Below are 27,848 nucleotides of genomic sequence, written 5' to 3' on the forward strand. Positions count from 1 at the left end.
TTTCTAAGGTCAGTTTCCCACAAAATTGCCTAGGAAATTTATATAGCTGTCCTCTATAGTTCAATTAAAAAGCAAGGGGGCTGGTGAGATGGCTCAGCTGGTAAGAGCACTGACTGCCCTTCCAAAGGTCCTGAGTTCAAATCCCAGCAACCACATGGTGGCTCACAACCACCCATAATGAGATCTGACGCCCTCTTCTGGTGTGTCTGAAGACAGCTACAGTGTACTTATGTATGATAATAAATAAATCTTTAAAAAAAAAAAAGCAAATACCTGTTTTCATAGTCAGATTTATACCGTTACTGTGACAAAATTTCTGAGATAAACAAAAAGAGGAAAGATTTATTTGGGTTCGTGATTTCAGAGTTTTCAGTCCATGGCCATTTAGCTCCATGGTCCTCAGATTGTGATGAGGCCAAGTATTGTGCTAGGGAGTGCATGTGGGACAGAACTGTTCATGCCATGGTCACTTGGGAAAGGAAAAGGCAAATTCAGGACCTTAGATGCATGCCTTGCCCTCCTACTTCTTCAACTAGGCACCACCTCCAAAAATCTGTCACTTTCCATAGTCCATTATGGTTGGGATTTCTATGTTTAGCATATTTTATTTCTTTTGTGTGGGGTGGGGACACGTGTATGCCATGGCAAATGTGTGGAGGTCAGAGGAGTCACTTTTGTTTTCATGTTGATCTCAGGGATCCAATTCAGGTTGTCAGGCTTTGGGTAAGAACCTTTATATGCTGAGACATCCCAATGGCTCTCATTTATGGATTAACCCATTGATGAAGTTTAAAACCCTCACAACCAATTATGCCACCTCTAAACACTGATAGATTGGTGATTTCAGTCAGTGAGCTTTGGGGACATTTCAGTTCTAAATTATAACCTCCTTCGAGATCACACAATCATTGGAATATGCAAATTTCCTTTTTTTCCCCCCAGACAGTATTTTAGTTATTTGTCTTGTTGCTATAACAAAATACTTGAGAAGGGAATTTTTGCAAGGGTTTGTTTTGGCTTATGGTTTTAGGAAGCATAGCCTATCTCGGCAGAAACAGTAAGCTAGCAGAAACAAGAGGCAGCTAATGATGTTGTGTCCACAATCAGGAAGCAGAGAACTATAAAAAATTTGGTTTAACTTGTTTATTTTTGTTAGTCCAGGATCTGAGCCTGTGGAATGATAGGTACCATTCACATTTAGGTTAGTTTCCTACCTCATTTAACTTACTCTAGATAACTCCTCACAGGCATTCCCAGAGGTTTGTTTCCATGGTGATACTAAATCTCATCAGAGGGTCTCATATAGCCCTAGTTGGCAGCAAACATACTATATACCCAAATATGTCCTTGAACTTCTGAAGTTCCTTCTGCCAATATCCATAGTGCTCAGATTGCCCTAGCATAGGTGTTACCAGCCTTAGTTTTTGCTGTAGTGCTATTAATCCAGGGTCTTGGCAAGCATTCTATCAACTGAGTGTGTCATCCACAGTGCCATTTCTCCTTGGTTTAGTTGCCTGAATCTGCTGCTGCTTTTAGTATATTTCAGAAAATATTTTAGTATATGTCAGAAAATATTTCAAGATTTTTGTCTCTGAAAATTTACCGAAACCCTATGTTTTGGGAACTCTGGTGATTGCCTGCCCCTATCTCCCCAGGTGTTGAGATTACAGACGTACATCTCAGTACATGGAACAAACTTCAGCTTTGAGATTTTCGTGTACACACACACAAAGTAATAATAGTTTGATGGATGGCCTAGCACTTAAGTGAGTTTTTGTTCCAGGGCATCTGACTAGGTAGCAGTGTCTGGACTTGACCCAGTCCTTTGTTCCAGCCTGCTACTGTTGGGTTCGCAAACATGAGCCACCAACCCTTCTGTGATTTTAGTCTTTTTAAATTTACCAAGGCTTGTTAAAAAAAATTACTCTTTTAAAAGAAGATTGCATTTGTTTTTATTTTACATATTTGTTTTTCTTGCAAGTATGTATGTGCACTGTGTGTGCCTGATACTCAAGAGGCCAGAAGAAGGTGTCAGATGCCCTGGAACAAAAATTCACTTAAGTGCTAGGCCATTCATCTAACCATTATTATTTTGTAAGTGTGTGTGTGTGTGTGTGTGTGTACAGACATTAATTACTTTTTGTGTGTTTGTGTATTGGTCAGAGGACCAACCATCTCTGGGAGTCAGTTCTCTTTCCACCTTGGGTTCTGGGGGCTGAACTGAAGTCATCAGGTTTGTGTTACATACCCATTGAGCCATCTTTACTGTTCCATATTTCTTGATCTTTACTGGGTTACACAGAATATTTAGACTGTTTCTCAGGACACCTCTTGGCTGTTTTTGGTTTTTCATTGTATGTGTTTGAGTCTGAGGGGTGGTGAGAAAGTGTATGTGCTTGTGTGTTGTGTGAGCCGGCATGCATGCTTATGTGGAGGTCAGAGGATGACTCAGTCATTTCACTCCTGCTCCCTTGTGGGAGCTGGGTTCAGTCTCTGATTGTAAGGCCTGCTTGCAAGCATCTACTTGATGGACCATTTTTATTGAGCTCTGAATTTGAATTTGAATTTCAAATCCTAGTTTAATTCAGTTCCTCAGTCTTTTGAATTGCCTAAAATTCTTCAGCTTCTCAATTCTTTTGGCTGGGAAATTGTGTTATAATAAAGTTGAACACTGGATAGACGGTATGAGATAATGTCAGGAAGTTGCAGGGTGTATAGGACATAAACTGTGTTAAAAGCTCACTACTTTTTGTAAACAATCTTACAGCAAGATTTTCATCATGTCTGGCTTCTTGAGGTTTGCTTTCTACTTTGTGCAAGGCTGTTTACAGAATGTCTGGAGAGCTTCGTGGTTCCTGGATTTTAAGACTGGGATTCTCTTGAATTCCTTTTTTTTTTTTTTTTTTTTTAATTTATTTGGTGTGTGTGTGTGTGTGTGTGTGTGTGTGTAGAGAATGTGAATGCCAGGTGTGTGTCAGTGCATGTCTGGAGATCAGATGACAACTTTTAAGGTGAATTCTCTTTGTGTTAATGTGGATTCTGGAGAGTGATTTCAGGTCACATACCTTTTTTTTTTTTTTTTTTTTTTTAAATTACATTTTGATAGAAGGTCTTGCTAAGTTGTCAGGTCATCTTGAACGTTCCATTCTCTTGCCTCACTTTCTCAATCTTAAGCACTAGTATTTTAGATGTGCACCACCTTGCCTGGTATTCAAAGGATATTAAAAACAAACAACAAGTATTATAAAAAATTCTAGAAAAACAGCCGGGCGTGGTGGCACACGCCTTTAATCCCAGCACTCGGGAGGCAGAGGCAGGCGGATTTCTGAGTTCGAGGCCAGCCTGGTCTACAAAGTGAGCTCCAGGACAGCCAGAGCTATAAAGAGAAACCCTGTCTCAAAAAACCAAAAAAAAAAAAAAAAAAAAAAAAAAAAAAAAAAATTCTAGAAAAATAAATCACTTTGCCGTTTATGTTTGCCATTTCTGTTCACAAGTTAACCAATTTGCCCAAGGCTATTTATTTATTTATTTATTTATTTGTTTCCCTTCTTCATTTTATCCATTTATTTATTTATTTTTATGTGTGTATATGTGTTTTGTCTGAAAGTATGTCTGTATCATACATGTGCCTGGTGTCTGCAGAGGCATGAAGGCATCAGATCCCCAAGACTGGAGTACAGACAGTTGTGAGTATCAGTGTGGGTGCTGGGAACTGATCCTAGGTCTTAACCACTGAGCCACCTGCAGCTCCTTCTCTCCTTTATTTCTTAAGTAATTAAGTAAGAAATATAAATAACTAAAGCAATATGCAAATGTTCATGCGCCCAGAACCCCAGTATTTGAGAGACTAAGGCCTGAGGCAGATAAATTGCCATGAGTTCAAGGCCAATTTGGGTTACAGAGAGAGACTTGGCCTTAAAAAAGCAAAATACAGCCTGCTTTCCTTCCTACTTGCAGCCTCCATTGGCGCCAGTCTCTGTAGCCCAGGACTCTATGCAATTGTCTCCCCTCAGCACCATGCTGCTGAAAAGGGAAGGGGTGAAATCAAACCATCCCCAATTATTAGAAGACTTGGAATCTCGATCAAAATGGTACTGGGTTGCCAATGTTGGAGAGCCTACCTTTTTCGATATGTTAACCAATAGTGAGGCTTCAGTAGAAATTTCCCATTTTGTACCATCTACCCCAGTGAGAGTAGAGCTCCCGTGCCAGATGAAAGTTTCCATTTTGCCTGTACCACAAACTAGCAAGCAAGATTCCTGCTTTCTTAAATGTAGTGGCTATTGCTGGCCTTGTGAAATGAGCTCACAAGGGGCAGGGAGGCTTGGAATGCCTTTTTATCTTACTAGTGCTGTGATGGGATTTTAATCTAACATGCACATTTGAAGATGTTATGCACGTTTTTGAAGGAAGTGTAGATCCCACTCCAAGATGGGGAAGTGATTGGGTTCACTATGATAAACTAGGAGAGGTGAGGGAAACAGAAACCAGACTGGCAAGGCACCTGGCCAGTTTTGAATTGTTTCTTAGCTCCTTGGTTATGATTAGGAGAAAGGTGCCTAACTGATGGGATCCTGTTTTGTCATGGATGACTTTATTTAATCATAAATATCATGTTTCAATTAAGTGTATCTATGGGACGATGTACAAGCCTGTTGTGTGCCATGTACTGTAGAAACAGACTGTCCATGAACATTAGGCAACTAGGAGAAAAACTATACTTAATTGGAGTTACTTATTGTGTGTGGGTTTTTTTTTAAAAGCCAAATATGTCACTTATGTTGAATAAAGAACTAACTTTTTAGCTGTTTCATTTAGAGAGATATTTGGTTTATATTGTTCTTCGGTTTTTTTTTTTTGTTTTTGTTTTTTTTTTGTTTTTTTTTGTCTATTAGAAAACATTTTCTGTAATTTGAAGATAAGGGTAAGTATTGATCCAGAAGAGCTAAAATAAATTTTGTCATATTTTTTTTCCAAAGACTTACTTATTTATTTTATGTATATGAGTACACTGTAGCTGTCTTCAGACACACCAGAAGAGGGCATCAGATCCCATTACAGATGGTTGTGAGCCACCATGTGGTTGCTAGGAACTGAATGCAGGACCTTTGGAAGAGCGGTCAGTGCTCTTAACCTCTGAGCCATCTCTGCAGCCCATCATATGGTTTATTACCATCAAAAAAAAAAAAAAAAGTTCTAAAAGTACAGTCAAGGTTGCTGGAAAATACAGGCAAGGCAGAAATTGTTGGAGATGTTAACTTCTTCAGATTGAATGAATGCACCTCAGCAGCCAAAAAAGAGATTATTGCTGAAATGAACCTAAAACTTCCAAAATGTGTGTGTGTGTGTGTGTGTGTATTTATTTATTTATTTATTTATTTATTTATTTATTTATTTTTAAATTAAGGTTTCTAAAAATGGGATGGAGTTTCTAAAAATGGGATGGACAAGTTGGGAATGGGAATCTTCTACAAACAAATTATTTTTGTTTTAAGGTTATAAAACAATGTACCTTCAATGAATGGAGTTACTAAACATGAACAGCTTTGTTTTTTATATGATTAAGATCCTACTCCAAATTTGAAAGCCAAGAACCATATTAGTCTCGTGGTGCTTCATTAGTCTCTGTCATGCACACCAAATCTGCCGTCTCTTGTTGCATTTTTATTGAGGCTACAGATTGGGTTAGTCTGAACGTTCTCATGCTAGACATGAGTAGAAAGTTAGACTTAGTCAGGCTCCTTTGCAGTCTGAGTACCTTTCCAAGTTTCCTTACGAGGAGAGAAACTGATTCTCAGAGCAATGTGGAGAAATTGGGCAAAAGTTCTAAAGCTGCACCTGACCTGACTGATCTTGGAAGTTCCACAACATCAGTTCTACCACGTTATGTTACACAAATTACCTAAGACCAGACCATATTGAAGGAGAAGAAAAATAGATAAGATCTTTACTCAGTGTAGAAATAGCATTGAATTACAGCTCTCCTCCATTCATTTTTGGTGATGTGCTTTGTTGTTAGTGTTAAATCTATTGTTTGTGGTATGAGGATCTATACTAAATATGCATTTAACATTTGTATTTGCTAGAGTACCTCTATGAAGGGATCCTTTACATTTCTGAGGCTTGGCTTTTAAAAGTTAATTAACTTGTATGTGTGTGTATAGGTGTGAGTGTGGGCCATACCCCCTTTGGAAGTGATAGGGTAGCCCATGGGAGTGGTTCTCTCTCTCTGGGTGGATCCTGGGAATTGAATGCTTGACAGCAGGAACCTTTTGAGCAGTAAACTGTCTTGCCAGCTAGAAGCCATTTTAAAAGAAAATGTTTCTGTGTGTGTGTGTGTGAGAGAGAGAATGAGAGAGAGAGAGAGAGAGAGAGAGAGTGATTAGAGAGAGAGAGAGAGAGTGATTAATTGTGTGTGTGTGTGTGTGAGAGAGAGAGAGAGAGAGAGAGAGAGAGAGAGAGAGAGAGAGAGATTAATTGTGCCTGACATGACACTCATGTTGAAGTGAGAGAACTGCCTCTGGTGTCAGTCCTCATACCTGTTACTTTGTTTGAAGCAGGGCCCCTCTAGCTGTTTGCCATTGTGCTGTGCACTGTAGGCTTTCTGGCCTTGGAACTTCCAGGGGATTCTCTTGGTCTGACTCCCAGGAGTACCAAGGATAAAGAAGTGTGCCATGGCTGGCTGGATGTGTGGGACAAGGGCATTTACCAGTGAAGCCTTCTTGTTTCTGAAGTTTGTTATTGGCTTTTTAAAAACTAAATGCTGTTTAGAAAGGGCTCGGGAATAATCTCTGAATTTTAATTTCTTACATGTAACAGTTTCTGGTATTTATTTATTTGACCAAATAGAAAATCTTTTTTTTTTTTTTTAAGATTTATTTATTATATGTAAGTACACTGTAGCTGTCTTCAGACACTCCAGAAGAGGGCGCCAGATCTCGTTACGGATGGTTGTGAGCCACCATGTGGTTGCTGGGATTTGAACTCTGGACCTTTGGAAGAGCAGTCGGGTGCTCTTACCCACTGAGCCATCTCACCAGCCCCTAGAAAATCTTTGTAACATTTTTTTCTTAATATTTTCAGCATATCATAATTAATTTTCTTCTGAAGTGTTTCAGTAAAAAAAAAAAAACAAGACAAAAACAAAACTCAATTGCCTTTTTTTTTTTATACTGTGTAAAGAGATTAACAAGGATAGTATTTACCCACTGTATTAGAGAAGAAACCATCACTTAATCCACTAATGAAAGGCATGGATGTCTTAGCAGCATTAGTCAGGCAATCTCTTCAAAGTTCTTCTGGTTATTCAGTTTTCACTGATAGAGTATCCTGCTTTCCTGCTTACAGTATGGGAATGAAAAGTCCTTACATGTATCATGTAGTGTCAAATGTCATAGGCAGTGATTTTTCTGTCAAGCCATATCATATAGAAGGAAGTGTGTGTGTGTGTGAATGCCTACAGATACAAATACATATAAGTAAATGTTAAAAAAAATAAGTCTTAGCTGCATATTTGATACTGCAAGACATAGAACCCCTTCAGTGGTTTTCTTTTTTTCTTTTTCTTTTTTGTTTCATTTATTTACATTCCAAATGTTGCCCCCCCTTCTTAATCTCCCCTTCTTTACCCCCCTTTGCCTCAGAGAGAGTGCTCTTCCACCTACCCACCACCCCCATCCCCACCCCCCCCATCCCCTTTCCTTGGAATATCAGGTCTCTACAGGATTAGGCACATCTCCCACTGAGGACAGACAAAGCAGTCCTCTGCTACATATGTGTCAGGGGCCACGGACCAGCCCATGCATGCTCTTTGGTTGATGGCTTAGTCTCTGGGAGCTCCCAGGGGTCCAGGTTAGTTGATACTGTTGGTCTTCCTATGGGGTTCAGCTACTTCAGTCTTTCCTCTTAACTCTCAAAAACTGATCAGCATTTTGACTTTGATTTTGATTTTCATGCTGATAATAAATCAGTTAAGCATATAGTACACTTGGTAGCCAGAGGCAGTTCTCTCACTTCAACATGAGTGTCATGTCAGGCACAATTAATCTCTCTCCCCCTTCTCTCTCTCTCTCTCTCTCTCTCTCTCTCTCTCTCTCTCTCACACACACACACACACACACACACACACACACACCGAAACATTTTCTTTTAAAATGGCTTTTAGCAGGCAAGACATATGTTTAGGTCCATTCTAGAAGTTCTTAGAAATCCTGTCCTATTGCAAGCTAAAATTAAATTAATTTAATGTCTTTTAAAATGGGGCTCCTTGACAATTCAAAAAACGGGTTTTTAAAAATTATTTGTTCATTCTTATTTTATACGCATTGGTGTTTTGCCTACATGTGTCTCTGTGTGAAGGTGTCAGTTCCCTTGGAACCTGTGAAAATTTCATTTGGACCAAGATAATGTTTCCTGTTCTATGAAATGTACTTCACTTGGTAGAGTGCCTAGCATACACACAGACCCTGGTTCAATCTCCAGCATTGTATAAACTGGGCATGGTGTTACACACCTTTTATTCCAGCTCTCAGGATGTAGGGACACGAGGATCAGGTTATCCTCTGCTACATAGCAATTTTGAAGCCAGTCTGGAATATATGTGTCTGTCTCAAAAACAAAGCAAAACAAACAAAAAAATCTTTAACAATTGGCATTGTTTCAAAATTGAAATTGATTCTTTTTCCCCCACCGTGTTATTGCTGGTTTGTTTTAGCCTTGTCTTATGAAGAGGTGTTTTGATGTACAGTTGGATTAGAATTTGTCAATCATTAATCGTCTACTGTGTGCTACAAGCTTTTCTCCCAGAGTTCTCTTTCAAATAGGACTCCCCTTTATAATTGTGACTAGCTATTAGTCATCAGATTTGTTGTGTTGTTTTTTTTTTTTTCTCTCTTCTTCGTTTTCCTTTTCTTCTCTGTCTTCCTTTTATTTTTTTGGTTTTTTGAGCCAGGGTTTTTCTGTATAGCCCTGGCTGTCCCGGAACCTTCTCTGTAGAACAGGCTGACTTAAACTCACAAGATCTGCCTGCTTCTGCCTCCTAAATACTGGGATTAAAGGCATGTGCCACAAGTCCTAGCATTTTTTATTATTTCTGTAGACAAGCTTACTTTTTTTTTGAAAATTATTTTAGTAGCATTATGAAAATCTGTCATATAATCGTATAAGAAAACAAATGAAGTATATGGAAATTTCATTTGGACCAAGATAATGTTTCCTGTTCTATGAGGTGCTAACGTTGGAAAAATATTTCCAATGAGGCCAATAGAATATATTTTCTATTTATAGACAAAATGTTTCAAGACTTAGTCTCAAGAGTAAAGAAAACATTTAAAGGAAAAAAAGAGAAGAAACATTCAACTTGTAAATAGGGTTAGAGCTTTTTAGCAATGTTTTAGTTTTAGTAGAAATTTCTGGGACAATTTTATTACCTCCTAATATAGTTGATTATTCTAATTTTCTAGATTCTGTCCTTTGATGCATTTAATATGTCATACTAGAGTATATCTCAAAGTCTTAGGGAATACTGTTGTTGAACATTGAACAGACTCTACATACAAACTAAAGTTAATTTGCCAATTTTTTTTTCATTTTATTTAGTCTAGCTATATGTCAAAGTTATATGACTTTAAAATTATTTATAAAAAATAATACACTTTAAGCTATCCTTTTATTTATTTACTTTCAGGTTCACGCTTGGGAGATTTCTGATCAATTGTTACAGATCCGACAGGATGTGGAATCATGCTATTTCGCTGCCCAGACCATGAAAATGAAGATTCAGACCTCATTTTATGAGCTCCCCACAGACTCTCATGCTTCTTTAAGGGACTCATTGCTAACTCACATTCAGAACTTGAAAGACTTGTCGCCTGTCATTGTAACACAGGTAAAGCCTGTACTCATTAAGGACATTTGTAAGGTCATTTGGATACGTTACATCCACTTTGGTTAGCATTGATAGGCCATGTAAGGTAATTTTATTGCTATATTTTACAACTGTAGCAGAATAAAAATGTTTTCATTTTGTTAGTCTTTGGTTCATTAGGCTTCAAACATTAACTATTGGAAGTGGGGGGTGAGTATGTTTTCTCTAGCATGTGCTCCCACTGTTAAAAAGTTGCAGATGATTAAAAAAAAATATACTATTCTTGATCAGATTCTTATAGTTAACTTTTTAAAAATATATTTTCTGGGACTGTTGGTTAGCACAAGTGTTATAAATGAAACAGTGAATGTTTTTGCTTTGCTCTTTAGCCAGGGAAATAGATTAGAAAGTAAAGTATATCCATGGCTTCAAGATGAGACTGGAGAGAGAAGGGAAATGGCAGTCCATTGAGGACTGAGTCACAGATGTAGCTTTGTCAAGTTCTGTGGTACTGCCAAATAAAGGTAAAGAGTGGTTTATTTTGAGGACATCTGTATGTTTAAACATGTTTTGTTGTTTTTAAAGTGAGCATAGTGGTTTAAACCTATAATTCCAGAGCTTGGGAGATGGAGAAAGGAGAATCAGGACTTCAAGTGCAGTCTCTGCTACATAGTGGGTTTGAAGCTAGCCTGAGCTAGGAGAAACTGCCTCAGAAACACCAATGGGAGTATATATTCTAGCTACCAAGTATATTTTGATGAATCTTTTGGTTTTGCCTTTAGATTTTAAAGTTAATCTTTAAATCCAAGCAGTTTGTAGCTAACAAGATAAATGGGTAGATAGACTTTCATGGGGAAGGAGGAAAAGGATGCTAGTCTTAACTGTCACATTGTTGGGAAGAAATGTGGCGTCTGGTGTCTGATTATCTAGTTTATTCATTCATTTAATCTCTATTCCTGTTCAGCTGGCTTTAGCAATAGCAGACCTCGCCCTACAGATGCCTTCTTGGAAAGGATGCGTACAAACATTGGTAGAAAAGTAAGTAATTTGTAATTTGTATCTTTTTGGATTACTGTAAATCCACACAGAGAAATCTGCTCCACTAACTAGACATTTGATTATTTTCTAAATTTTGAATATAAAATTACATATTTAAAGAAGGGTTTTAAAAAGTTAATTATGTGTAGGTATGTGTATCTGCATGTGGGTATGTGCACATGAGTGCAAGTGCCCAGCGATGGCAGGGCAAGTGCATCCCGTCCTCTGGAGCTGCAGTTACAGATTGTTGGGAGCTACCTCATATGGGTGCTGGCAACTGAATTTCGGTCCTCTGGAAGAGCAGCGAGTCCTCTTAAACACTGAGCCGTTTTTTCTTCATTCCCAATCAATATGCTTTTTATTTCTCTTCAAAAAATTATTTGTTGGTTTGTTGTGGGTATGCATGCTGCATTTATGTCACGTTCAGAAGGGCAGCTTGAAGGAGGAGTTGGTTCTCTCTACCACGTGGGTTCTGTACATTGACCTCCGGTCATCAGGCTCAGTGACAAGCACGTTTGCAGACTTCAGTTTCTCCAGCCCCTGAGTTATAGTTTATTAACTTTGTTTAAAGAAAGCAGATGCTGGGGCTGGGCATGCTGGTTGCATGTCTTTAATCCCAGGAGTCAGGAGGCAGAGGTGGACAGATCTGTATGAGTTCAAGGTTAACCTGTGCTGCATATTGAGTTCCTGGCCTATTAAGGCTACATTGTCAGCCAGTAAGTGAATGAATGAATGAATCTAAACAAACAAGGCTACCTTGTCTGTCAATAAGCAGATAAATAAATTCAAGGCTATGTGATCTATCAATAAATAAATGTTGTAATCCACTTTTCTTTTGGTATAAGCTCATAAATCCACATCTGACATAGATATTATGAAATTGGTGGCTATCTTTTATGTATATGAGTACATCATTGCTCTCTTCAGACACACTAGAAGAGGGCATCAGATCCCATTACAGATGGTTATGAGCTACCATGTAGTTACTGGGAATTGAGCTCAGGACCTCTGGAAGAGCAATTGGTGCTCCTAACCACTGAGCCATCTCTCCAGCCCTGGTGGTTATTTTTAAAATTGAGTCATTTATGATTGGACAGACCTGCAGAGTCAGAAAGATATTGGTGTTGAATACTGGAGGCTTCTGATAATACAGAACCAAGCCAAGTTGGCAAAATATTTGACTGCATGTGTGTGCATGCATGTAATATTTTAAAAATAACTAAGACTGATGGCTGGAGAGGTGGCTCATACTGCTCTTTCTGAGAATCTAAGTTCACTTCCCAGCACCCACATCAGGTAGCTTACAGCTGCCTGTAACTCCATCTCTGGGGGTATCTGACACTTCTGACCTCTGTGGTCATTTACATTCATGGGTACATATAGTGTGTGTGTGCGCACACACACACACACACACACACACCCACACCCATACCCACACCCATACACCCATACATATAATTAAAATTAAATCTTTTTAAAAAACTAAACTGACTTAACTTCCTTTCTACCTCCATATCTATTCTCCCTCCTTCCCTTCTTTCTCTTCCTGTTTTTCCTCAGCCATATAACAAGTTAGAAGCCAGTATGGGATGTTTGAAATTTGTCTCAATAAAACAAACATTTGCTGGGCACTGGTAGCACATGCCTTTAATCCCAGCAATAGGAAGTCAGAGGTAGGTAGATTTCTGTGAGTTCAAGGCTAGCCTGGTCTACAGAGGGAGTTCCAGGACAGCCAGACCATGCAGAGAATAGAATCCCTGTCTCGAAAAGAACCAAAAATGAAATGAAACAAAGATTAGATTTCATTTCTTCTTAATGTTTGGAATACTGCGTTTGTTGCTTGGAATGCTGAGCTATTGTGATGGGTTGTATTGTGACTATTTTCTGGCTCTCAGTGACTTATCATAAATCCTTCTTTTGTTTTCCAGATATAGCAATGATGTAACTTCTTTACCTTTTTTGCTGGAAATCCTTACAGTGTTACCCGAAGAAGTACACAGTCGTTCCTTGCGGATTGGGGCCAACAGGCGCACAGAAATTATAGAAGACTTAGCCTTCTACTCTAGTACCGTGGTATCTTTATTGGTAGGTTTGAAATAGTCATTTGTGGGTAAAGGACAGAAGCCATGGCATTGTTATTTTGTGACCTGATTGCAGCAGTATGAGGCAGCTTTCTTTGCAAATGTGGCCATGATACTACTTTGGCATTTAAACAAAATCTTTTTTCTTTTTTCTTTTTTCTTTTTTTTTTTGGTGGGAGCTCGGAGTTTTAAGACAGGTTTCTCTATGCATCCCTGACTGTCCTGGAACTCTCTAAGTAGAACCTTGAACTGTGAGTTCAGGCTGACCTTGAACTCACAGAGATTCGATTGCTTCTGCCTCCTGAGTGCTGGGATTAAAGTCATGCGCCACCACCTGGCTTATATATACACAACACGTTTATACTACAAAATACTTTAAAACCTATATTTCTTGAGCATCTTTGTAACACTGTGATGGTAATTTCTCTATTTTGGGAATGGGCTTAGTGTTATTCAACTATTAACTTAGAACTTGAACTCAATTCTTATGCTATTTAAAGCTGTTGGCTCTTGGTAAACAACCACACTAAAGAAAGTACATATAAACTGATTTTACTAAGAAAAAGACAATGAAAATTGACATTTTGATAAAGAGATAATAGAAGACTTTACTTGACTAATTATACATTAGTTAATATCAGAATTGGATTTTTTAGTAGTTTAGACTGGAAGTGGGTAGATTTGCTGTTTATAATCTGGTAGCATATATAGGCATTTTATTGAACACAGCTGGACTCTTTGGGTTGCATGTTATCTGTGTATTATTTTAGACCGTCTTAATAGAACTGAGTAGTTTTCACAGAGACAATATGGCCTGCAAAACTTGAAATGTTTTATTGTCTGGTCCTTAAGATTCTACTATCCAGCTTTATTTTCTCAATAATGTGGCTATTTTTTAGGGATTTCTTTTAGTACTACAATATCATACATCAAACAAAACTTACTTTAAAATTATATTCAGTTCAATGATAAAACCGGTTTGGAAAATAAGTATCTTTAAATTTTTAATTGGTCATTTATTTTAAAGAAAATAGTATTATAGAAAATTAGAAAAAAAAAATAGCAATTATATTCAAATAACTTAGAAAACATATTCTGTGTTTGTTTTATTTTGTGGTGTTGGGGCGGGAACTCAGCCTCTTGTATACCAGAAGTGCTCTACCACTGAACACAACCAAGATTCTCGTTTGTTTGTGTTTGTTTGTTTGTTTGTTTGTTTGAGACAGGATTTCTCTCTGTAGACTTGGCTAGCTTGGAACTTAGAGATCTGCCTACCCCTGCCTACCCCTGAGTGAGTGTTGATTAAAGATGTACACCATCACATGTAATTTCTTAAAATTACATGTACTTATTGTATAGAGAATAGTTTGCACAAGTTGATTTTCTCCTACCATTTGGGTCCCAGGGATCTAAGCTACTCAGCAAGCCATTTTTAAAAAAGTCTCATGCATCCTAAGCTGGCCTCAGACTTGCTTCATGGCAAGTTCCATAGCTTCATAGCCGAGGATGACCCTGAACTTCTGATTTCCCCTCCCGTCCCTCTTCTACCTGGGTCTGCCTCAGATGCAGTGTTCTATCCTGTCCCTCATTTTTTCTTAATGTTTTTATTTTTCTATATAAATTTTTTTTCTATAGAAAAGTTTTTTGTGTCTGTGGAAGTCAGAAGATAGCATATATTCCCCTGGAGTTCGAGTTCATAGGCAGTTTGAGCTACTCAGTGTGGGTTTGATATCTGAACTCTGGTTCTCTGAGAGAGTAGCAATGCTCTTAACCTCATACTTGAGCAGTCTCTTTAGCCTCCTGCCATTTTGTTTATGAGATACGTTTCTATGTTTTTATGTTTCATAGAGCCACTGGGTTCAAGTGGTCTCCTGCTTCAGCTCCCTGAAACCAGTGCACTGACCACTATTAACTTTTGAACACACTCAGCCCCACTGAGTAAGGATTCCTCAAAAAGATTAAGCCTGTGTTAATAGTGTTACTGCCTATTCCTTTAGCATCCTCATAGAGATAGATAAACTAAGAGGCCTGATGGATTTAAATTTTTTTTTTTTTTAGATAACATGTCTCATAGTTATTTCATGCTGCATCTTACCCAAATATCAGGTCTGATTGATACTTCATTAGTAATGTTGGGATTGCCACCTGGTTTATGGTAATAACAGCCTGATGCTTTCATGTCTTGTGTGCTTTCTCTTTTTTACAGTGTACTTTGTATGAAAATAGTATTTTATGAAAATCCAATATTTTTTAAAAATCTGTTTATTTTGGATCTCACTGTGTTTCTAGCTGGTTGCAGATCCCCCGAAACTGCAGTTACAGATGGTTGTGAGCCACCTTGTGGGTGCTGAAAACTGAACCAGGTCCGCTGGAAGAGCAGCCAGTGCTCTTATCTATGAGCCATCTCTCCAGCTTGGTTCATAGGCCCTGAAGCAAGACTTGTAAGGATTGAGTCCTTGCTGTGTCATATTAAGCAAGATAATTAAAATTAACTCTTCTGCCTCAGTTTTATCATCTGCATAATGGAAGTTATAGTATCTATTTCATTTTGAAGAGACTGAGTTAATGTAAATGAAGTTATTAAAATCATATCTAGCACATAGTAGGGTTCAGTAAACCTTATGATTGGTCACTTATTTGTTGGTTACATGCTCCTTCTTTGGCCAAATGTAATGCCCATGAAGAAATAGAAAAACATAAGCAAGCCCATATTTATATTTGTATAGCCTTTCTGTTTATCCTAAAAGAATAAAATTGATTTTAAAATGAATGTTTTTGCCAAGTGTGGCAGCACACACCTGTCATCCTAACACTTGGGAGACTAAAACACAAAATTGTGAGTTTGCAGCAGCCTCAGTCACAAAATGTTGTCTCAAGAAATAAAAAATAAATCTAAATCTCTCAATATTGTTTTATAGGGATGAACTGGTGTATAGTAACATTTCATTTCTCATCTTTCCAAGCAGTTTAGTACTGCTTGGAGAACACTAATAAAAACAATCACCAGGGCTAGGGATGAATTCAGTGTTGCCAGATCGAATGCACAAGTCCCTGGATGCAATCCTCACTACCAAAGAAAAACAAAACCATCATCTAAGTGGCACGGTGCTGCACTACAGAGGCAGATATAGAGACAGGCAGATTTCTATGAGTCAGAGTTACCTAGTGAAGAAACTGTCTCAGGAAAAGATGAAGGGAGGGAGGAAGGAAGGAGAGAAGGAAAGGGAAGAAAGGGAGAAAAACAGACAGAATAAAACATCAGTAGTGCAGATTATAGTTTAGATGAAGCTTTGAGTCTGGGGGATTTTCCTATGTAGTTTATATTTCTGGTGTAAACATAAATGACAGAATTTTATCCCTTACACTATAGTTGCTGCCATCTTGAAATTATTTTTTAAATTGATACCAGTTGATTATTGACACTCAATTAAGGGACATTCTTCTGTGATAATGGATACGGTTCTGGAAGTCCAACTGCCGGATGTCAGATTTGGTGAATAATACACTCACTATAGGATATAGCTCTTTCCTCTCTGTGTCTTGAACTCAAGGCAGTTAGGATGTTTGAAGGCTACGGCCCACACGCTGTCTCATCTCGAAGAAGTTGCATTGTGTTTTACTTTGCTTAATATAGCACAAAGGCTCAGATAAAGGCAGTGAGTGGCGACCTTTGGTCTGACTTGTTTTATGTCTTTTATAAAAACTTCCCTTTCATAGTACTGGGAATTGAACCCTAGTGTTTTACCATTAAGTTATTTTCTATATTTACAGATTCCCCTTTAAAAAAACAACTTGCTTTAAAAGACTCTTTTTATTTTTTGAAAGATTTAGATTTATAAATAAGTCTTCCAGGTAGTTTGTCTGCATTTTTGTGTGTTTCTGGTGCCCTCAGATCCTAGAAGAGAGATGTTGGCTACTATGGAACTGGAGTTACAGATGGTTGTGAGCCACTCTGTAGTTACTAGAAATTGACCCTAGGTCCTCTGCAAGGGCAGCAAATGCTCTTACCTCCTGAACCATCTCTCCAGAATCCCTCCCCCAACATTTATTTATTTAGTGTTTGTGTGTATGTGTCACTACTTCAGTACCCAGGTAGAGATGGAGGGCGGCTTGAAGGACTTGGTTTTCTCCCTTCGTTATGTGGGTAGAGGGATTAGACTCAAGTCTTGTTAGGTGGCCAAGCAACTTTACCTGCTAAGCTATCCTACCACTCCTCTCCACCCCTTCCCTCTCTTCCTCTCTTCCTCCCCTCCCCTCTCTCTTTTTCTTTTTTGAGACAGTATGTCTCATTGATTCAGTTAGACTAGCAAGCCCCAGGGACCCTCCTGCCTCCCCTTTCCCTGAACTGTGATTACAGATGTGCACCACTGTGCCTGGATAGAGTAGGGCTGGGGATCTAAACTCAGCTTGGCCAGCAAGCACTTTACTGACCAAGTCGTCTTTGGAACTGTAGGTACTTGTCTTTATATGGGGAATAAACAGTGCTATACTTCAAAACTAGTTGTATTGATAGGAGTACATTAGTACATAAGCAGGAACTAAGAACCTTAGTTATTTTTAATGTCTGTTTTGGGATCGTTAGCCTCTCTATTCCCCATTAAAAAGAAGAGATAATGCATACTGTAGCATTTTACTGGGAATCATGGTAGAGGTAACAGGACTTAGAACAGTGATGAACAGTGACGCTTACAAAGAACTTGTGATTGCCTGTTTCTACTGCATTATAGGCATGGCGATTATATTGGTGACTTAAGAATAAAGATCTTTTTAACTATATTTCTCTTCTGTTTAGATGACATGTGTAGAAAAAGCAGGAACCGATGAGAAGATGCTTATGAAGGTCTTCCGATGTTTGGGAAGCTGGTTTAACTTGGGAGTTTTGGACAGTAACTTCATGGCTAATAATAAGTTATTAGCACTCCTTTTTGAGGTCTTGGTAAGTAAGGCTGTACCTGCCATTGCCACTTCTGGGACACCTCAGTGTTTTGTTGGAGAGAAGCACTTTGTGTGTGTCTTAAGACTAACCTAAGGAGAAGTTGAGATCGATGGGACATGCAGAGGTAGCTGCAGGAGGATTATAAGTTCAAGGTCATCCTTAGCTAAATAGCAAATTTGAAGCAAACCTGAGCTCTTAGGGGAGGAAAAAAGCCCACCGAAACCGACGTATGTAATAGAGCATGTGCAGAAGAAAGCATGTGTGACTGACTGTTCAAATGACATATAAAGGTAAGGCTTTCAACTTGCTGGCCATTGAGCTTCTAATGCTTCTTTTTGAAATTGTTAAAATGTTTTCCATTATTTATTTTGAGTATATGTGTGTTTTTTATATGGAGGCGTGTGCATGCCTCCACACTAGTGTGCATGTTAGAGGCCTCTGTATAGATCCTTACCTTCCATCTGGTTTCTGAGACAACATCTCTCCCATTGTTTACTGCGGTGCTGCATACTTCAGGATAGCTGACCAGATAGCCTGGCTGTTTTCCTGTGTTTGTCTCCCATCTTACCATAGGAGTGCTCTTACACAGTTCTGGGGAATCTGAACTAATGTTCTCAGGCTTGTGCGGCAGACTGTAAGGAGCCGCCTTCACATTTGCCATTACAAGATGGCGCTGATGGCACTGACACCCGTGTTCTAAGTAGTAAACAAGCAAGCTGCGCATGTGCCGGGGTAGCTTTCCACGCCATGTGCTCTGCCTTTCCCGTGACGACAACTCTGGCTGATGGGCTGCAGCCAATCAGGGAGTGACACGTCCGAGGCGGAGGACAGTCCTCCATAAAAGGGAGGGGGCTCCGCCATATCTCTCTCTCTCTCTGGCTCTCTCTCTGGCTCCTTTCTCCACTGGCTCCTGATGGGGTAAGCAATAAAGTTTGTACTGCAGAAGATTCCGGTTGCCCTGAGCGTGTTCTTACCAGGGGGACACAAAAGCGCGGGCAATAAATGGTGCCGAAACCCGGGAGCTACTGCATCACGGAGAAGGAGCGGTTAATGAAGTGTTCCCGGAAATAGACTGTTGAGAAGGACCCGGTGTAGGTTCAGAACTCATCAGCTGGGGAACTGTGGTTAATGAAGTGTTCCCGGAAACAGACTGTTGAGAAGGACCCGGTGTAGGTTCAGAACTCATCAGCTGGGGAACTGTGGTTAATGAAGTGTTCCCGGAAACAGACTGTTGAGAAGGATCCGACGTAGATTCAGAACTCTTCAGCTGGGGAACGGACGGCGCGTTACAGCTTTACAAGGTATGTCTGGTCTTGAACTTTCTCTAGTGTTAAAAGCCTTTTTGTTTCTTTTCATATGTCAACAAGCAGTTAAGATGGGGTGGAGAATTCTGAACGAAATTCAAGACAGTCTATCAGAAGTAAAGCGGGGAGAGAGAGCAGAAAAAAGAGGAAACATGGTGCGCCAAATAAGTATACAGGCCTTTCCACGGGTCTTGAACCCAAGGAAAAGTTAATGTCAGGGAAGAATACCTGGGGAGAGATTGGAAGGAAAGAGGAGAAAAAAGATGAGTTTAAAGAGCCAGTTCTTAGTAGCTGTGAATCAGATAAAGAAATTAGCCCTTCTGAGGAAACAGACTTGGAGGAGGGAGCAGCTCGTTATGAGAGAGAAATTCGAGCTTTTAAGTCAAGAAAAAAGCCAAAAGCGGCTGGCAAAGGCCAGCTTGCTGCTTGGCCTCAGGGCAGTCGGCTTCAGGGTCATAGTGCACCTCCGCCCTATGCGGAGCCCCCGCCCTGCGTAGTGCGTCAGCCCTGCGCAGAGAGACAGTGCGCAGACTCGTTCATTCCAAGAGAGAAACAAAGGAAGATACAACAGGCATTTCCGGTCTTTGAAGGAGCTGAGGGTGGGTGTGTCCACGCTCCAGTAGAATATATACAGATGAAAGAGCTTGCTGAATTGGTCCGTAAATATGGAGCCAATGCTAATTTTACTTTGGTGCAGTTAGACAGGCTTGCCGGCATGGCACTAACTCCTGCCGACTGGCAAATGATTGCAAAAGCCGCTCTCCCCAATGCGGGCAAATATATGGAATGGAGAGCTCTATGGCAAGAGGCTGCACAAACGCAGGCCCGAGCAAACGCTGCTGCTTTGACTCCAGAGCAGAGAGATTGGACTTTTGACAGGTTCAAACCTTGGCAGCCACATCCAATGATTGGGCAGTTTTAGTTACCTCCTTTTCAGGACAAATAGATAACCATTATCTAAAACATCCAATTTTACAGTTTGCCCAAAATCAATCTGTTGTGTTTCCACAAATAACAGTAAGAAACCCACTTAAAAATGGGATTGTGGTATATACTGATGGATCAAAAACTGGCATAGGTGTCTATGTGGCTAATGGTGAAGTAGTATCCAAACAATATAATGAAAATTCACCTCAAGTGGTAAAATGTTTAGTGGTTTTAGAAGTTTTAAAAACCTTTTTAGAACCCCTTAATTTTTTAGAAATGGCTGGAGTGATTAAGCCTTCCAGTAAAGTTGCCAATATTTTTCAGCAGATACAATTAGTTTTGTTATCTAGAAGATTTCCTGTTTATATTACTCATGTTAGAGCCCATTCAGGCCTACCTGGCCCCATGGCTCTGGGGAATGATTTGGCAGATAAAGCCACTAAAGTGGTGGCTGCTGCCCTAACATCCCCGATAGAGGCTGCAAGAAATTTTCATAACAATTTTCATGTGACGGCTGAAACATTACGCCGCCGTTTCTCCTTGACGAGAAAAGAAGCCCGTGACATTGTTAATCAATGTCAAAGCTGCTGTGAGTTCTTGCCAGTTCCTCAGGTGGGAATTAACCCACGCGGTATTCGACCTCTACAGGTCTGGCAAATGGATGTTACACATGTTTCTTCCTTTGGAAAACTTCAATATCTCCATGTGTCCATTGACACATGCTCTGGCATCATGTTTGCCTCTCCTTTAACTGGAGAAAAGGCCTCACATGTGATTCAACATTGCCTTGAGGCATGGAGTGCTTGGGGAAAACCCAAACTCCTTAAGACTGATAATGGACCAGCTTATACATCTCAAAAATTCCAACAGTTCTGCCGTCAGATGGACGTGACCCACCTGACTGGACTTCCATCTAATAAAACAGAAAGGGGGAGTCGAGGAGGCTCTACCCCGAGTACCAAGAGTGTCTGTGTCTACAGCACTTTTTACACTCAATTTTTTAAATCTTGATTCTCATGGCCATACCGCGGCTGAACGACATTGTTCAGAGCCAGATAGGCCCAAAGAGATGGTTAAATGGAAAGATGTTTTAAATAACAAATGGAAAGGCCCGGATCCTATTTTGATAAGATCCAGGGGAGCTGTTTGTGTTTTTCCACAGAATGAAGACAACCCATTTTGGATACCAGAGAGACTCACCCGAAAAATCCAGACTGACCAAAGGAATACTGATGTCCCTCGTCTTGGTGATGTCCAGTGCGATAACAACAAAGGGAGAGCAGCGTTGGGAGATACAGAATTGGACGGCTAAATTTGAACAGACCCTTCAAAAATTGAGACTTGCCCCACGCACTTGGACCTGTCCCTGACCTAAGGACTATCTTTTCAACATTTTCCTTCTTTAAAGAATGGGTGGGGGTGGAATTATTTGGAGCTGTTCTTTGCTGTGGATTAGTGTTGCTTCTTTGATTGGTCTGTAAGCTTAAGGCCCGTGAAACTAGGAGAGACATGGTGATTATTTCCCAGGCACTTGCAGCACTAGAACATGGTGCTTCCCCTGATATATGGCTATCTATGCTTAAGCAATAGGTCGCTGGCCACTCAGCTCTTGCACCCCACGAGGCTAGTCTCATTGCACGGGATAGAGTGAGTGTGCTTCAGCAGCCCGAGAGAGTTGCACGGCTAAGCACTGCAGTAGAAGGGCTCTGTGGCATATATGAGCCTATTCTAGGGAGACATGTCATCTTTCAAGAAGGTTGAGTGTCCAAGTGTCCTTCCCCCAGGAAAAACGACACGGGAGCGGACCAAGACCCCTTTGGGTGATGAGCCTGGGAGGAGGTTTTGTGTAAAGCCCCTATTTTACACACTGGGGATTTGACCTCTATCTCCACTCTCATTAATATGGGTGGCCTATTGCTCTTAAATAAAAGAAAAGGGGGAGATGTAAGGAGCCGCCTTCACATTTGCCATTACAAGATGGCGCTGATGGCACTGACACCCGTGTTCTAAGTAGTAAACAAGCAAGCTGCGCATGTGCCAGGGTAGCTTTCCACGCCATGTGCTCTGCCTTTCCCGTGACGACAACTCTGGCTGATGGGCTGCAGCCAATCAGGGAGTGACACGTCCGAGGCGGAGGACAGTCCTCCATAAAAGGGAGGGGGCTCCGCCATATCTCTCTCTCTCTCTGGCTCCTTTCTCCACTGGCTCCTGATGGGGTAAGCAATAAAGTTTGTACTGCAGAAGATTCCGGTTGCCCTGAGTGTGTTCTTACCAGGGGGACACAAAAGCGCGGGCAATAGCAGACACTTTTACTTTTCCAGCCATCTACCTGCCCCCACCCTTCTTTTCCTAATAAAATATCTTTACTCTTGCTACTTTAAAAGCAGGGGTTGTTGTGATGGTGGAGAGATGTATGGTTAAGAGCACTGATTGCTCCCAGATGACACAGGCTTGATTCCCAGCACCTGCATGGTGGCTCACAACTGTCTGCAATTCCATTTCTGGGGGGTCTGACATCTTTTGGCTTTTGTTGGCATCTGGCGAGGGCATGCCACACACACACACACACACACACACACACACACACACAGGTAAAACAGCGTACACATAAAAATAAATCTTAAAACAATACTAAAAATTGAGATGATTTACATGTTAGCTTTCCAACTTCAGAGTCTGTTTTGTTGTTGATAATCGAGAAAGACTTAAAGTGATGGCTTCACTAAATTTACAGGCACTCTCAGTTCTATGGGTAAATAAGAGCCCTGCAGTTTCCCTTCTTGTACTTTCCTATCATTTTTTTGAGACAGTCTCAACTCTGTAGCAGACTGGCTTACAGCTCTCTGTATGGTCCTGGTTATCTTCAAATTCAAGATCCTTCTGCTCTCACCTGTTGAGTGCTGACCTTGGAGCCTGTGCCACCATGTTGGTTCCTCCTTGGACCCTCTGATTTATTCTTATTCTTATAAATTTTATTAGATTTGTTCCCCAGTTATGATCCTTAGATTTCCATTTACTACCTTTTTGGGTTGATTACTTACTTTTTGAACTTCCTCGAGTAATTTCCAAAGAAAATGTACACAGAGAATGAACAGGTTTTTGCATGTTTTGTTATTACTGTATTTGAACTCATTTGAACTTGAATGCCTGATCTTCTACCTCCACCTTCTAAGTGCTAGGATTAAAAGCACTACAATTTATAAAATTGCATTTAAAAATCAGTTATTATATGTATGTGCATGTCAGAAGACAGTTATGGAGGGGTTATCTCTATTATGTGGGTTCCAGGAATCAAACTCAAGTTGTTAGGCTAGCCAAATACCTTTATTTACAGAGCCACTTACCAGCTCTGGGACTTGCTTAAAGTCAAAGCTAACGTGGAACTTACTCTATCCCATGAAGATATTGGATTTGTAGTAATCCTATTGCCTCATCCTCCTAAAGTGCTTGAATTATTAGTATATTCTATGATACCCAGCAAGAAGTAGTAGTTTTCATTTTTTATTAATTCATTAGGTAGATGTGGTTTTAGGTCCATTGTTCTTTTCTTCAAAATTTCAAACGTTTATGTTCTTATATGCTAGCATGTGTCATTATAAATGAGAAATTGGGAGACTTTTTCATTTCTATGTTATGCCTCTTCTCCACCCAAATTGATTGATTGATTGATTGATTGAATGACAGGGTTTCTCTGTATAACCCTGGCTGACCTAGAATTCACTATGTAGACCAGGCTGGTCTCAAACTCATAGAGGTTCATTTGCCTCTTCCTCTGGAGTGCTGGGATACAAAGGTGTGTGCCACCACGCCCAGCTGTATCCCAGAAGTTTTAAGGGGCTCTACTTAACTTTGGTATTCTGAGATCTCACTTTGGTATGTAATGAGCCTTTCGGAGTTGTTGAGTCCTTTCCTTTTAAGTAGTACTTAAAAAGAGAATGGAATTCAAGTTAAGACGATGGCAGAAGCATGCCATCATCCATAGAAGAAATCCGTATAAACAGAAGCGTGGGGATAATCTGGTAACTGCCAGGCATCGTGGCTCTTATGTGTGATCCCAGTACTCTGGAGGCTGAGACACAGAATGCTGTGTTTCCAAGAAAGCTTAAGCTACACAATTACTTTGGATCTCTGTGAGTTTAAGGCCAGTTTAGTCTATGTAGTGAGTTCCAGGCCAGCCAAGGCTACACAGTGAGACTTCATCTCCCAAAAAAACAGGCAAAAATAAAAGGAAATTTTATATGAGTCTGATTGAGGAATAATGACTTTTCATTTTCTTGGCATGTCTGGAAATAAGGAAGATGTTGTCATGGTGAGGTCTGACATTATGGGGCTATTCATAATGTACTCTCAGTACACTGGCATGCATTTCTGTAATTCTAGCACAGGGAAGGTAGAGGCAGGAGAAACAGGAGGCTAGCTGCTTCAAGACCACTCTACACTACAGGACACCTTGTCTCATAAGACAACACAAAACAGTTTTCAGAAGAAGGTTTAAGTGTTTTCCTTGGACTACAGTGATTCTGATTTCTGCTTCTGTATTTCTTCTATTTTCCAGCAACAAGATAAGACCTCATCTAACCTACATGAAGCTGCTTCAGACTGTGTATGCTCAGCTCTTTATGCTATTGAAAATGTAGAGACTAATTTGCCGTTGGCCATGCAGCTTTTTCAGGGAGTCCTGACATTGGAGACTGCCTATCATATGGCTGTGGCACGGGAAGATTTGGACAAGTGAGTAATTGTTGGACTCTGGAGCTCTGGGTTACCTACAGTCTGTGGTTTTTCAAATCTTTGTTAGTTCACCCATCGTCTTTTGATTCTCCGTGGCATTGTGAATATAAAGTGCATGCTATCTGAAGTGCCATGTTGGATCTGGGAAGAGGATTACTACCAGTTGGTGATTGTATTTTCTTAACTCTTAAAATGAGAAGACTATAAGAAATAGTCATAAGCTTTAAAGCATCCAGTTGAGGGGCTGGGGAGATGACTGAGTGGTTAAGAATGGGCTATGCTCCTGCAGAGAACTTGGCTTTGGCTTTTAGCACCCCGGTCTGGACCCTCACACCTGCCTATAATTCCAACTCTAGGGAATTGAATGCTCTGTACCATGAGCATTTGCATTCACACATGCATATACCCACAGAGAGACCTATAACCTAACAAAAACAACCAAGGTAATAATAATTTTTGAAATGTCTGATTTGGAATTTTAGATTTTTTAAGATTTGGTTTTATTCTTTTGTGTGTGTGTGCGCACACACACATATGAATGCAGGTGTCTGCAAAGACCCGAGGCATTGGATCCCGAGCTGGAGTTATAGAAGGTTGTGAGCCAACTTATGAGGATACTGGAAATCAGGCTCAAACCCTCTAGCAAACAAGTGATCTTAGCCACCGAGCCATCTCTCCAGAACCCTAATTTGGAATTTTTATTCAAACATTTGTTATAGAGAATATGAATCGGCTTACCATTATATATTTTTCTGTATAGATGTGAACATCCTAAGCACAAGCATTTGCCCCAGAGATTATGGTACCCAGAGTGAGTTATTCACTGGATGGGCCTCAGCCAGGAGCCTTAGTTCCTTTGACTATGAGTATGTAAAGCCCAGACTCTTGACCTGGTACTCTCATTCCACCTCCACAGAGTTCTGAATTACTGCCGCATTTTCACCGAACTATGTGAAACTTTCCTGGAAAAAATTGTCTGTACTCCAGGCCAAGGTCTGGGAGATCTTCGAACTTTGGAATTGCTTCTTATCTGTGCAGGCCACCCTCAGTATGAGGTAGTATCTATACTGGGTTAAGGCTGTTATTCTCTGGTTGTATATAGCATATTCTGTTTACCTGTTGAGAAACTATAGTCTTGTTTTGAATTATGTGATCTGAGAGTTGCATCTGGATTTACTTTATTTTTTTCAACTTCATTATTTGTATGTGGGGTTGGGGAGCAGCACACGTGCGCTAGTGTGAGTGTGAAGCAAGGCAGTGTCAACAGTCAGTTCTCTCCTACTTTCATGGTGGCTTCAGGAATTGAATGTGCCTACTCAACATGTCCCTTTACCCAGTGAGCCATCTTAGTGACCCCATGATTGGGATATTTTAAAGAACTGTGTTTGGGTTCTGGTTTATTTTGTTTTGTTTTGTTCTCATATTTGGTTGTCAATGTTAACTGGTATAGTCGACTCAGACTCTTAATAGAAGGAAAACCTATTATCTTCCACTGTTAACACACACACACACACACACTGGTTCCAGGACAGTCAAGGCTACACAGAGAAGCCCTGTCTTGAAAAGTGTCCTTTTTTTTAACCAGGCACATGGCTTTAATCAAAGCACTCAGGAAGCAAACACAGGAGAATCTTCATGAATTTAAGGCTATCTAGTGTACATAGTGAATTTCATTTAAAAAAAAAATACTCCTTAAAAATAAATAAATAAATAAAAGCCAGGCATGGTGGCACACGCCTTTAATCCCAGCACTGGGCCAACCTGGTCTACAAAGTGAGTTCCAGGACAGCCAGGGCTATACAGAGAAACCCCGTCTCTGTATTTTTTTTTTTTTTAAAGAAAAAGGGTTTTATGAGTTGGATATGTTGGCACATGCCTATAATGCCCATCATTGTAGCACTTGAAGGCCAAGATGGAGGATCAAGAGTTGAAGCCAACATGGGCTGCATTGTGAGCATTAGGCTAGCCTGGGCTTCATGGAGGCTATATTTGTTAAAATCATAATTTTCTTTAAGACACCACTTTGTGGTGCTGAGGATCAAACTCAGTGCCTTGCATGTGTTAGACAAATTGATACTACCAAGCTACAGCCTCAGCCAGCCCTTCCATTTGTTTGTTTTAGAGCTTATGTGTATCCTTACCTGGCGAACAAGCCTGATAAGGATCCTGTCTCCATCTCCCAGGTGCTCAGATAATAGGCATGTACTGCTATACTACTTACAAATTTCCTAGATTTTAGGGGCTAGAGATATGGCTTAGTGGTTAAAAGAACTGGCTATTCTTTCTGGGGACCCAAGTTACTAGAATATAGCTCCAGTCTCTAGGGACCCAAGACCCTTTTCTGGCCTTTATGGGCATTGCATTCACATGATGCACAGCCACACATACTAACAACATATATACACATAAACATAAGTAAGAAAATTTTTTTTTCCTGGAGTTTTAGAAGGTTCTTTATTCAAGAAACTATACTTCCTTTTTATCACTTAAATAATAAAGGGGGGGGGCTGGAGAGCTGGCTCAGTGGTTAAGAGCACTCACTGACTGCTCTTCTGAAGGTCCTGAGTTCAATTCCCAGCAACCACATGGTGGCTCACAACCATCCATAACGAGATCTGCTGCCCTTTTCTGGAGTGTCTGAAGACAGCTACAGTGTACTTGCATATAATAAATAATAAATCTTTAAAAAAATTTAGAAATAATAAAGGGATCTGGAGAGATGTCTCAGTAGTTAGCAGCACACATACTGCCCTTCCAGAGAGCCCAAGTTCAGTTCCCAGCACCGGCAGGGTGTGATACTTCTGACATCCCTGGCACGTGCGGCACTCACCTGGACTTATTTCTCCCTCCATGTACACATAAACAATAATAAAAATAAACCTTTAGATCGTGTTTACTTTTTTTTTTTTCCTCAGAGCTGAGGATCAAACCCAGGGCCTTGTGCTTGCTAGGCGAGCATTCTACCA

At 40.1% G+C, this 27,848-nt stretch overlaps 1 protein-coding gene across 1 annotated transcript in view; it reads left to right on the forward strand.

The window, feature by feature from the left end:
* Window positions 1-27,848, forward strand: part of Tnpo3 (transportin 3) — a 74,107-nt gene that overhangs the window by 11,525 nt on the left and 34,734 nt on the right. Inside the window, exons 2-7 of the mRNA XM_021164057.3 lie at window positions 9,686-9,886; window positions 10,830-10,903; window positions 12,832-12,988; window positions 17,777-17,920; window positions 24,707-24,882; window positions 25,799-25,937. Coding sequence (XP_021019716.1) covers window positions 9,686-9,886; window positions 10,830-10,903; window positions 12,832-12,988; window positions 17,777-17,920; window positions 24,707-24,882; window positions 25,799-25,937 — 891 coding nt within the window. The remainder of the gene's footprint in view (window positions 1-9,685; window positions 9,887-10,829; window positions 10,904-12,831; window positions 12,989-17,776; window positions 17,921-24,706; window positions 24,883-25,798; window positions 25,938-27,848) is intronic.

The sequence above is a fragment of the Mus caroli genome, unplaced genomic scaffold, assembly GCF_978045245.1.
Source record: "Mus caroli unplaced genomic scaffold, Mus_caroli_1 scaffold_7, whole genome shotgun sequence".
Classification (NCBI taxonomy): Eukaryota; Metazoa; Chordata; class Mammalia; order Rodentia; family Muridae; genus Mus; species Mus caroli.